The sequence below is a fragment of the Pagrus major genome, chromosome 16 (genome assembly GCF_040436345.1).
Source record: "Pagrus major chromosome 16, Pma_NU_1.0".
NCBI lineage: Eukaryota > Metazoa > Chordata > Actinopteri > Spariformes > Sparidae > Pagrus > Pagrus major.
The window spans coordinates 1,461,738-1,474,237 of NC_133230.1; the positions used below are offsets into that span (position 1 = coordinate 1,461,738).

A 12,500-nucleotide genomic window follows, 5' to 3' on the forward strand; every position below is an offset into this window, starting at 1 on the left:
ATGAACTTGCATAATTTCCCAGTTTAGAGCTTAAAAACTCATAAACTATATATTACTGGATTTGAAAGCTCATTGGCTGCATGATGCATCAATCATCCGGAGGCCGGCGTGTAAGTGGCTCAGGAGAGAGGAGGAAGAAGAGAGAGCGGGTCGCTCGTCTGCATGATCACTCGCTGGCTGTTGTCGGCTCCAGGGCGGGCACAGGACGGACTTTTTACTGACGTCACCACGTCGCTTTTTACTTTCTGATATAAATCGTTTTTGTCTCTGTTTTCGAAAAGTCAGCAGTGTTAGTGTGTGTGTCTGTGTGTGTGTGTGTGTGTGTTTCATGTCATTGAGGTTGTCCATGTCTCTCGCTCCTCCCTAAAGACTTTTTTTTGGTGTGTGTTTTACTAACGCACTTGTGTGGATAGTTTCACAGGTGTGTGTGTGTGTGTGTGTGTGTGTGTGTGTTTTGTCTGCAGACAGATAAAAAAAAGCCTTTCAGTGTGTGTGTGTGGATTCATTAAAGGCAGTGTTAGTCCAGAGAGACGAGCTCTGCTAAAACGCCCGCAGGCTTAAATCCACCGAGCTTTCACTCCTCTGCTCGTCTCTCGCTCTCTTTTATATCCCATTGAATCTGAATGTCTCTCCATCGTCTCTCTCACCAAAACATCCCGTCTGTCTCGTCCTCTTTTCTGTCGTCTCTCTGTCGGTTTCTTTCCTTCCTCTGTCTGTCCACATGTCTCCTCTTCCTCTCTTCACCTGTGTTTTTCTCTTTTTATTCTTCTTCCTCTCTTTAAAAAAGTGAAACTCTCCCTTTTTGTTATTGACACAGTTTCCCTCCTGTCCTCCTCTGACTCCCTGAGAACCAGAGTGGAAAATCTCTCCTCCTCCTCTTCTTCTTCTTCTTGTAAGAAAGACGAGTGAATCCTGTTCTGTCGTGTCTTCTCGTTGCCACATTTCCTCCTGAAAATTTTTCTTTTTCCTTTCTTGTAGAAAATATAGTCAACTTTCTTTCTTCGTTGTTGACGTGATGTCCAGGATGATCCAAAATGTTCAAGCCAAGTAACTACAAGTACATTTATTGTCATTATTTTGGACTCTGCTCCGGCCTAGCAGGTTGCCAGGTTGCCAGGTTTGTGCTCAAAGTCCTCGAGTCATCTGTCTCAAGTCATGAAGACAAGTCTCCAGGCATTAAATTTGTGTCTCGAGTCCTGCACATCCCTTCAGTCACCTCACGTTTTGTGATGTCATTTACGTCGCTTAACTTACTGAAGTTACAAAACTTTAAACTTAAATATTTTAACTCCACGTCTGATCTTTTCCTAAACCTAACCACAAACTGCAAGCGTTTGTCAGTGAGCTTTATTGTACAACCAGATGTTGTGTATTACGTATTGTTGCTTAACTTTGCCTCCATTGTTTTTCTCCTGACTAATGTTTCACACAATCTGATGCTTTTATTGTGAAAATTAGAGGTTATCTTGCCCTCTTTCCTGTTTTCTCTGCAAATCTTTTTCTTTCATTCACTTTAACGCTGCATCTCTCTTTAATCCATCTTGTTCTTCTGAGATCAACTCAGATTTCTACTCAATGCTTTTGATGAAGAAGATACTTTCTTTATTTCTATAAAACCACGAGAACCTCGTTCCTTCCTTCATGCTCACATATCCTCTTCTTACTTGAAGGCATCTCCTCCTTTTTAACAACAGCTTTCTCCACCCAACACTGCATGTGATTTTCTCTTCTATACGTTCCCCTTTCTTACTCCTCCTGCCTTTTTTCCTTTCTTATAAAGAAGACAAGTGAACGTCTTCCTCTTTACCTGTCTCTCCTTGAGAAAATGAGCATTTTCGTCCTCTCTTCTATCTGCGAATCACTCATTCCCATTCCTCTCCCTTTCTTTGAGAGAAGACGACTCTCTCTCTTCATCCCCTGTGCCAAGTATTTCTCTGTTTTTCCCTCTTTCTCTGCCTACAAATCACTCGTTCCCCCTCCATCTCTCTCTCTTTCTCTTTCTGTTCTCGCGGTGGAAACGAGGACAGATTGACTTTGAGATCTGACCCGAGCTAAGACCGGCTGTCAGCAGGTAATGATAGAGACTTAGAGAGTGACGCCTTTTCACAGAGAGGGATCACGCCTCGTCCTCCACTTAAAAAGAAGCCTTTTAAAATTTAGATCCCTGTTGAGAGAACAGGCTATCCCTCTAAAATACACCTTGATCGATTCCCTAACTATCCGACTCCTGCAGCAGCGGGAGAACCGACAGCAGACGTGGAAATAAATCCCTCTAAAAAATCTGAGGCTGCGAGCTGCTGCTGTTCTGCACAAAGTCTTTTTCTCACCTAAAAAACCTGCAGCTGCTCCACAACAACACAAAGACACTACAAAACTCAGCTTCCTCTGATAACAACAGGGCTTTTTGGACTCGAACCTAAAATGTGCAATCAGACAGAGCAACGAAAAAACTATAATCTGTTTCAATCACTGCTTTAGTAAATATTTTGGGAACTTTTCCTGCAGGTTGACCACAAGAAGCCGTTTCCAATTTTGGTTTCTGGGCCTCAAAAAGTCCTGAGATCAGACTGATGAACCTCTGAGTGTGCTGGTCGAGGTTACAGAGCACAAGTTCACAAGTTTCTTATTTGATATGATCGCTCTTCGGTCGTCGCTAGAACTGCAAGTCGCTATCGTCAGTCATCTCCAAGATACATGAGAGCAACCGTCCTGAAAGACTCTCCGCTAAATGTCATAACGTATAAATACCTCGCAGCAGAATCTGGCATGTTGGAAAATCTCAATACCATTTTTACATTTCATTTCCTCGCTTGCTTTCTCTTCACGTGGTTTCCTTGCAATCGCTCCATGCATCCTCAGTGGGATAAAAATGATAACGTTTGTGCATCCACACTGATGGATTTTAATCCAAACCACAATGTTTTTCTATCCCTAACCAAGTGGTTCTTGTGATATAAGATTCAACCTAAACAAACGTAAAGTTTCAACAAAGAAACGTTCAGTTTTAACTCATCTGTGGTTTTGCAGAAACGTACTTTACTCGCTAACATTTACTCTGGTGACGGGTTCCCATGTATCCTCGGTGGGAGGGACAAAATGGTCGCCACGATAACAATGCGAGCATCCACAATAATGAACTACAACGGCCTGTAAATAATGGCGCCAAGCATGTTCTGTATAATTTACATTTAATATCAGATACTTTAAGACTTACTTCTTACATCTTACTTCTTACTGACTTGTTTACCAAAGTAATATTTTAGGATATCTTTACTTTTACTCAAGTATGACTTTTTCTTGGGTACTTTTTTCAACACTGCCGTCACTGGCAACACCCAAACCGGACCGTCACCATCCAATTAAGCGGGAAGCTTCGGCACATTTTGCTGAAACAGTCGGGAATCATTAGACGGCTGCTCTGAAATCAGCTCCCACACAATCAGCGGCGAGTTCATGAAGCCACCGAATTAAACTGCCCAAAGAAAGGCAGATTTCAGAACAATCTGCCTGCGCTCCGTTTGACGGGGAGAACGGAGAGAGAAAAGACACGGCGCACCTCCACCGCCCCGTAGCCATCCATTTCTGAAAGCCCCCCTTTCAGAGAGGAAATTAATTTTGAAAGAGGAAGAATAAAACGAGCAGCCGAGGTGACTGAAGGTGCTGTATTAGACTACGCTCGACTAAAACCAAGTCATTTAAACCGCTGGCTGCCGGCTCGCCTCCCTGACCTCCCATCCTCGCAGCAGCCACGGAGGAATAATCTCCCTCCATATTTCACTTCCCTTTTTTTCATGTTTTACACATCCTAACCTCCCCCCTCCTTGTTCCGTCTGACCCCGCCGGGCCGCCGTAGAGTCACTTCCTGATTGCCACTCTGGATGTTCAGAGCTCAGGAAGTTTTGGAGAAGGTAATTGAAAAAGTTTGAGGGAGCTTCATGCTTTTTCTTTTTTTCTGGTGAGGTGTGTGACATGTTTTAGTTTTGTCATGAGTTATGGTGACTCCAGGAGGTCTGCAGGCAGGTGTAGAGATTTATTTTATTTATTAAATAGTGCCAATGTTTGGGTACAGACTCGAGTGTAAAATGGTCAAATAAAGTCGCACTGAAATATGAAGAGCAAGAGCAAAAATAAAGCAGTTGTAACGGCCGTCGCTTCTTGGCAGGGCACCTCACTCCCAGCTCAAAATAGCTGGTGGAGCTGCAGCGAGACGAGTTAGTTAAACAAGCCCACCTAGCTGGAAGCTACCAAGCTAGCAAAGTCTAACAAGCTAAGTGAATTATGCCCCAGGTTATTCTTGTGAGTTTGACCTCAGGTCTATTTGCCCCAAACAGACAGATTACCTTGTACATTAGCTGCAGGACAGTTAGCTCAGTTTTGTCTCTGACTTAAGTTGACACTCACCACAGACTCCGTTTCTTTCTGTTAGCTTGCACTGTCTTTTCTTTTCACATCGTGGCTCGTTACGACAGGCGAGAGTGAAGATAAATCTGCTTTTTAATCCAAAAAAACATAAAAAACAAACTCTGTGCTCTCCCCGACTCCGGTGTTTATTCCTCCAGAAGCTGTCTGCTGGTTAAAATAAAACACCAGCGTCTGTCCCTCCCCTCCCGTCTGTCTGTCCAGTGAACTGCACAGGAAGACGTATTATGTGTCTGATATTTGCATTAAAGTTTCACTGCAAACAGTCATATATTAATATGACGTGAGCTTCAGTTAGCTTTGACCACAAATGTCCTTCAGAGGAAGACTTTTTACTGCGATACTCTGAGTACATTTCAGAGCCTGTACTCTATTACTTTTACTGGAGTAAAGAAGCTGAATCAGTACTTCTACTTTTACCAGAGTCTGTTTTTACACAAGTATCTGAACTTCTCCTGGAGGAAACACTGTGTGGACTGTTGATTCTCACAAACACATTGTTACTGACGTCATTTAACCCGTCTTTACATCCCAGGAGTTCAGTCTGTAATAGAGAGCAGGTTTAGTGTCTCGGTTATTTTAAAGCCGCTTCTCAAACCTACAGGAGCGACTATCTGACTATCAGGTCCACTGAAAAACAGACGAGAGACTCATTTAGAGGCCTTGAAACGTTGGTAAAGGTTGGGTCACACACACTGTAAATACATGATAATGTTTAATGTGAATGCAGATAAAACTATAGAGTCTCACACTGCTGCCTGAGTCTGACTGCAGCAGAAAGTATCTGATAGGATCTGCCTGTAACCTCTGTCTGCGGTTTGACTCCCATCAGCCGTGTTGTCCTTGCTGTGTGGTTGTTATTATTTGGCGTTCCGCCCAAACGCCTTCACTGCCTCCGACACGCCGTGAAACGCTGTGCAGCTCTGAACGCCTCCTCAGCTTTTACCACCACAGTAAAGATCTGACTGCAGCAACAAACAGCACGCCGCAAATCATCCAGACAGCCACTAAACAGGGACACCGAACCTCTGCCTCTGTGTGTGCGTGAGGCGCGGTGTATTATGCCTCCTGACAAGGGTAATAAGACTGTAGAGTTGCTGCAGCGAGGAAACTTTTCAAAGATACACAAGAGAGAGGATTGTCTAAGTGGAAACTTTAACTAAGTTTAAATCTAGAAAGACTGCTGCTGTAGAAGCCAGAGGGGGAAGAAGTCGTCCACAAACTGAATATCTTTGGGTTGTGGACAAAACGAACATCTGAGGACGTCATCTTGGACATTTGTCACCATTTTCTGACAGTCTATCGATCAAACAACTTCAAATCGATATCAAGAGGAAAAACTACGGACTGCAAGACGACGTGATTTGGTATAAAACAGCCGTTAATCCTTGAAAAACAAATTTGATGTTTGTCAAAACTTAACTTGTTTCTTCTCAGGAAAATCACATCGTCCTCCATCAGCAGATTGAGTTGCGCTGTATTTCCGCCTCGTCGTCTGTATAAAAGTTACAAAAGGTGGAATGGGGGGCAGTTTCATTCTTCCTCTGATCGGCCAGCAGAGGTCGCAACAGAGGCAAATCGACGTCTCGACAGGGGTGTGACGTTCTGATGGCGTTCACAGTCTGACAACTAAACAGATCCTTCACTCATCAAATCAAAGAGAAACGTCCCACACTTCAACCCACAAAGCAACGTTACAGGACCAAACAGTAATCTGGTAGCAGGTCGTGACTTCATCCCGTCTGTCCGACAGACTCTTCGTCACACTTCTGCCTTGAAAACAGCGTCCGTCCCCGGCAGAGAGAGTTTACTAGCGGTGATCATGTGACGGGATTTAGACCAAAAAAACTTTAACTCACAATGTCGTTGTCGCCTCCCTTCTCACTGTCTCTGACAACTGATAGAAAATAAATTCACTTCATTTCTTTTGGTTCTGCAACCGTGAGGACAAACAAAGGCGTAAAGGCGAGCCAGCTCCAGAACAAGCACAACACCAACTGCTGCGTCCAAGGTGAGCAGTCACCTGTGAGGATCAATGAGTGGACTTTATCGTCCAATCAGTGTAGAGTATGTAGTCAGGTGTACTCACAGTCCAGGTGACTCTGTCTGATTCCCTCCACGTCTTCAGCATGAATGAACTGGTAGCACCTCTTCCCCACGATGTCCACCGGAGTCAGGTCCATGTAGTCGCTGATCCTGAGACACAGAAGATCATTTAGTTTAACACCAATAACATTATCGTCAATGCTCCGAGACACAACATGTAAACTTTATTATAATAAGAACACAAACACTAGAAAATGTACTTTTTTTGATTTTCTGAAGAAATATGATAAAAAAGATTTTCTGTCTTTTTTGTACAAATTACCTTAAATCCACCCCCAACAACAACAACAACAACAACAAGTTAAATTTAATCACTGTACTGTATTCTTATACCTGGAAAAGTAATTACAACCCTGTAAGGTTCAATGGAAACATTCACGTCAAGTCAGTAAATACGCTGAACCTTAGTCCACTCTCCGCTCAGCTGTTAGCCAGGAAGCTAATGTTATGTTAGCAAGCCAAAGAAATTCAAAATCAGAATTTAAATATTTACAATATTAATGAGGTAATAACACAAACTGTGAATAAACGAGCTGTTCTCAGAGGAAAATAAGGTCCCAGAACACTGTTTGAAGCTAGAAAGGTGGCAGGGTCCGCCATATATAAACAAAGTAAGCAGTATAAATTGTGTTGTCCTTTATTTGTTGATTCAGTTTATTCAGTCATGAAAACAAAGACAGTTTATTTAGTTTGTCTATAATCAGCCAATGAAGATCTTTGAGTCACTGATCGATTTTTTCCATTTTTTCATCCAATATTTATTTTTTTTCAGTGAATATGAATATTGATGTGCTTTTAAGCACAACACTACAGCGTTGCGAGCAGATTATAACACATTGTTTCACTGTGATGCGTCCTGTTTGACGAGCTCCTGTCTCCATATTCGTGACGCCGAACTGCAAAACGTTGTGAAACTTTGAAACATATAAACTCGTCCCTGTGCAGTTCTGGTACTCGACGATTAAAAGATTCAGGGAAGAAGAAGAAGAAGAAAAAAAAGAAAACGCTAATAACTCAACAAACAGAGACTGAAGCCCGGCTGTCTATTGTACAGCTAACACACATCAGCTTTAAAAGGTTTAATTTGAGCAAATTCGCCACAGGATAGACGGAACAATTTCCCAGGTATCATTCTGATAGAGGACGGGTGGGGGGAGACTAATGTCTGGCAGGCAGATAACAGCACACTCTGTTCTTTAGAAAAAAAACCCATCCTCCCATTTTCTCATTCTCTTAGAAACTCATCCTCAAAATGGGGCTGTAATGGGAGCGACGCTTGTCTGTTCGCTTTCTGTCGCTCCGCATTGAATATCATCATCTGCCTCGCATTGTGTCCCTTTTTCCACCCACAAAAAAAGCAATCTGTCTACCATCATTTTTTCCTTCCTCTCTTTTTATAATAAAACATGAAGGTTTCTTTTTTTTTTTTCTTGGCCTGATATGAATCTCCGCGGTCGGCCGGTTAACTCCTGAGCGAGATCCTGATGCCTATCTGCTTTATCTGGACAGAAGGAAGCAGCCGGATCCATCAGCAACGTATTTCACTGTTAAACCAGGAGGATTGGGTCACACGTCCTCATGAATAAGAAGCTCCGACAAGCCAGACAACTTTTCTTTTTTTTCTTTTTCCTTGAACAGCAGGTATGAAACATGAATGCAGAAACAGTCGGTAAAATGGAGTTTTAGGTTTAAGTGCTCAAAAAAACCTGATATTTAGTACAGAGAGCCGACGCTGCCAAACTCAAAAACAAATAAAAAGAAGAAATAATGACGATAAAATGTTTGAAACTCTTTATACAGTGTTGCTCTGATGTTTGTATACTCATTATTATAGAAACACATTTTGAATTGTGTTGGACAAAAACTGCCAAAATCAAAAATACATAAATAAATATCTGTAAAATGACTTTTTAGTTGAAGCTCTTTATGCAGTATTGCTCTAATTTTAGTATATTTATTATAATAGAAACAAGATCTAAATTATGGAGGACTGAAACTGCCACAATCAAAAACAAAACTGAATAAATAAATAAATAAATAAGGACTACAAAATTATGTTTTTCAGTGAAGCTCTTTAAACAGTGTTGTTCCAGTTTTTCTACATTTATTTTTAGAGAAACAAATTATGGAGGACTAAAACTGCAAAATCAAAAGTCAAAATGAAGAAATAAAACATGACATAAAATTGTATTTGATATTTCTATTTATTTATTTCCTATTTGAACATGTAAACTGTTGATTTTTGAGAATGACTTTATTGACTTGGTTATTCTTTACCTTGTTGAAAGCTTCTATTTAATATTTGTTTTATTATATTCATACAATATATTTATCAATCATTTAAAAAATAATTTATCTAAAAATAAATATCCGAGTAAAACCCTTTTTTGACTTTTGTTTTTTCAAATTTCTGCAAGATATCTTTTTTATGAAAACGTCTGAATTTGGCATCCAGCAGACCGTCCTCCCTCCTCTACCTGTTCTCGCAGTAGACGATCTTGAGGTCCATGTTGACTCGGGTGACGAACATTTGACAGTCGATGCGAACCTCGTTGATGGTCGGCGGCGGGAGGGCGTGAGCCACCACCACCATCCCCATGATCTGATTGGGCACCGAGCGGCTGTGCGTCAGAGCCATCCTGATGCGAAGACGTCCCGTGACGTGGATCACCTGAGAGGGAAAGAAAAGACAGACAGAGGAAGACAGACATGAGTTTATATTTATGTTATATTATTGTTATTAGATAAAGATCCAGAAGTCACGACTGTCACATAATATTGAAGCAGAGGTCAGTTCAGATGAAAACAAGGTGAACTGACGGGAACTTTTTGTGGATTTTACCTCTCTCATATTTTTTTGTTCTTCTCCTGAGCTGACTCTTAGGATGAAGTGAACGAGTGAGAAAGAAAGAAAGAAAGAAAGAAAGAAAGAGGAGAGGTGGAAGAGGAGGAGATGACAGACAGAGGGAGAGTGAAGGGTGTAATTATCCAGGGCTTTAAACTCGTGTGAAGCTTCAAAAGTCTGTCGGATGCGATGGATCTGCGAGAAATGTTAATCAGCCGCTGCAGCTCGCAGGGGAAATGTTTGTCTTTTAAATGCAGTGTCACTTTCTTTTCCTTTCCTTTTCTCCTGTCTCTCTTCATATGTGACAAATATGAGGTCAAACAAGGGAGGACAGAGGACGTACAGTCAGGAAGTCTAAAGGTTCAGAGCTGTTTCTTCACACAGATACGTCCACGGTGGACTTTTGTACTAAACATCTCATATCAATTGGACATTATCTGATTATTAACCACAAAACTGCGTGTTATCAAAGAGACCTGCAAACATTTCCAGCAGTTTTGTGGTGTTAAAACCAGGTGTTTTAAGGTGACGTGCGGACGTTTTCAGGGATTTTTGTGGCTTCAAAACAGCGTCATTTTTAAGGAGACCTGGAGGCATTTCCAGAAGTTTTTCGTGGCGTCAAACCCGGGTGTTTTGAGGAGATCTGCAGACATTTCCAGCTGTTTTTATGGCATAAAACCAGGTGTTTTTGAAGAGACTTACATTCATTGACAGCAGTTTTTGTGATGGTATTTTAAAGAGACCTGGAGACATTTCAACCTGTTTTTGTGCATCAGAACAGGGTGTTTATGAAGGAGACCCGGGACATTTCTATCCATATCTGTTGGGTGAAGGCCAGGTGTTTTTAAGGACACCTGCAGATATTTTCCATCTGTTTTTGTGGACACCAAAACCAGCATTTTTCACTTTTTTTTAATTGTTTCTAACTGTTACAAGCGGCTACTTTACAGCTTTAGCGTGTTTGAAGGTTGACTTGTTCTCTGAAACTGATATTCATCCTGTAAACTGGCGCTAACGGCTGCTTCCTCCTCCTTCAGGTCTCTGCTGCAACACAGAGGCTTTAAAACTACTAACTGTAACACTGTGTTGTGTGTGTGTGTGTGTGTGTGTGTGTGTGTGTGTGTTAGTGTTGCAGTGGTGTGTGTGTAGTAATATATGCATATGTGTGGATGAATATTTATGTGCGTCTCTGTCTCCACAGCGATTTGCATGTGATCTGAGTCTGCCAGGTGGAACATGCTATACCACACACACACACACACACACACACACACACACACACACACACACACACACACTCGCAGTACTTCATTGAGAATGATTTTATTTTGCTTAAACAACAAAATAAAAGCATCGTCTGATTATTTGTCCTCAAATATAAATTTGTTTTCACTTTTCATTCTTCTGAAATATTTTAGCTGCTGTTCCATTCATATATTGATTTGATGAATTAGTCACATTATCAATGAATGAATCAATGGATCTGATGTTTTGTCTTTGACAATAAAGTTACGGCAGCTTTCCGTCCGCCGTCATCCTTGAAGAGAATCAAGTACATTACTCTGGGATAAACCACACACACACACACACACACACACACACACACACACACACACACACAAACACACACACACACACACACACACACACACACACACAGCAGTCCAGTGAATCCACTTAATCTCGCCTCTCGAGCTGTGAGCGGAGAGACGGTCACAGAACTTAAAGTCCTGATGTTATTGGGACTGAGATCTGGATATAGACACACACACACACACACACACACACACACACACACAGGTCTTCTTTATGCACAAAAAACAAGCATTAATGCACAGAGACAAAGACGACGTCAAACCAAGGTCCCTTGAATTTGAGGTGAATCAATTTATCATAAAGACATTGAAACTTGGTGCAGTTTGGGTCCGGAAAGTAAAATGGCCGCCACGGCTGCCACACGACATTTTTGCGATGGCTCCATATCTGAACATTTAAATTTTTAAACTGTACCAAGTTTCATGCTTCTATGAAAAAGTGAATGTTGGATTATCTAATTTCGTTATCGCAGCGTACCTGAACTCACCATTAAGTAAAATACATAATTCAGGCATGGCGGAAAAAGTAAAATGGCCGCCACGTGGTGTTTTTGCGATGGCTCCATTTCTGAAAATGTTCAGGGCTCCAAGTTTCATGGTTTTATGAAAAAGTGAATGATTTGTTAGGATATCATCTGGACTGTCTAGAGGCTGCAGATCAAAAACAGCGACAGGCTGTATTTCTAACGTTGATCATATTTTAGTGAGAATCCTTTAAACAGCCCAACTGTACGGGAGTGTAACTGTGATTGTGTTGCAGATTAAAGTGATTAAAGTTAAAATATAGTACAAGAATAAACTAAAACTGTTGATGTGAATCAAACGCAAATTAAGATAGAGATATAAACAGTAGTATCATCAGCATAACAACAGAGTCAGGTCATACTTACTCTGCTCAAAAGTCAACTTTTCAACTGCTAATGAAACTTCCTGTGCAGATATTTCACAATAAAAGCCTCCTGTGGGGCTCAAACACCATGATTCCTTCCTTTCAATGTCAGACATCAGCAGAAAATGTTGAGTTTCACTGGCGGTAGATCGACTGCTGTTGATTTTCTCTTCTGCTCCGTGTATTGATTTCTTTATAAATATAATTTTCTATCTCATTCAGTTTCCTACTTTGTCTTTTAACAAGTTTAATAAAAAGTATAAATCTGTATAAACTTAAGATGAAGTTGTTGCATTATTGTTTTTATTACACTTAACATTTATTTTAGAGAGAGTTAGACCACCGTGGATGAGAAAATTCATATTTATAAGGAAATACTACACACACCTGAACCTGAAAATAAAAAAATACACACTATGAGTCACTCTCAGTCACACACACACGCACGCACACACACACACACACACACACACACACACACACACACCTATTCGTCCACGGTAGGATTACAGATTTCCATATGGATCACTTCATTTGACGACAGATAGACTGAGACTGTGAGCCAGCAGCTGATAACATATTCTCCTGTCACACACACACACTGGTCAGATCACATAATCCTGTCTCTCCAGGATGTGACGGAGAG

General features: G+C 41.2%; 1 protein-coding gene across 1 annotated transcript in view; it reads right to left on the reverse strand.

Annotated features, from left to right (window-relative positions):
- npas3 (neuronal PAS domain protein 3) overlaps positions 1 to 12,500 on the reverse strand; it is a 263,350-nt gene that overhangs the window by 11,729 nt on the left and 239,121 nt on the right. Inside the window, exons 8-9 of the mRNA XM_073483920.1 lie at positions 9,003 to 9,196; positions 6,509 to 6,615 (exon numbers count right to left, since the gene is read on the reverse strand). Of these exons, the coding sequence (XP_073340021.1) occupies positions 6,509 to 6,615; positions 9,003 to 9,196 (301 nt within the window). The remainder of the gene's footprint in view (positions 1 to 6,508; positions 6,616 to 9,002; positions 9,197 to 12,500) is intronic.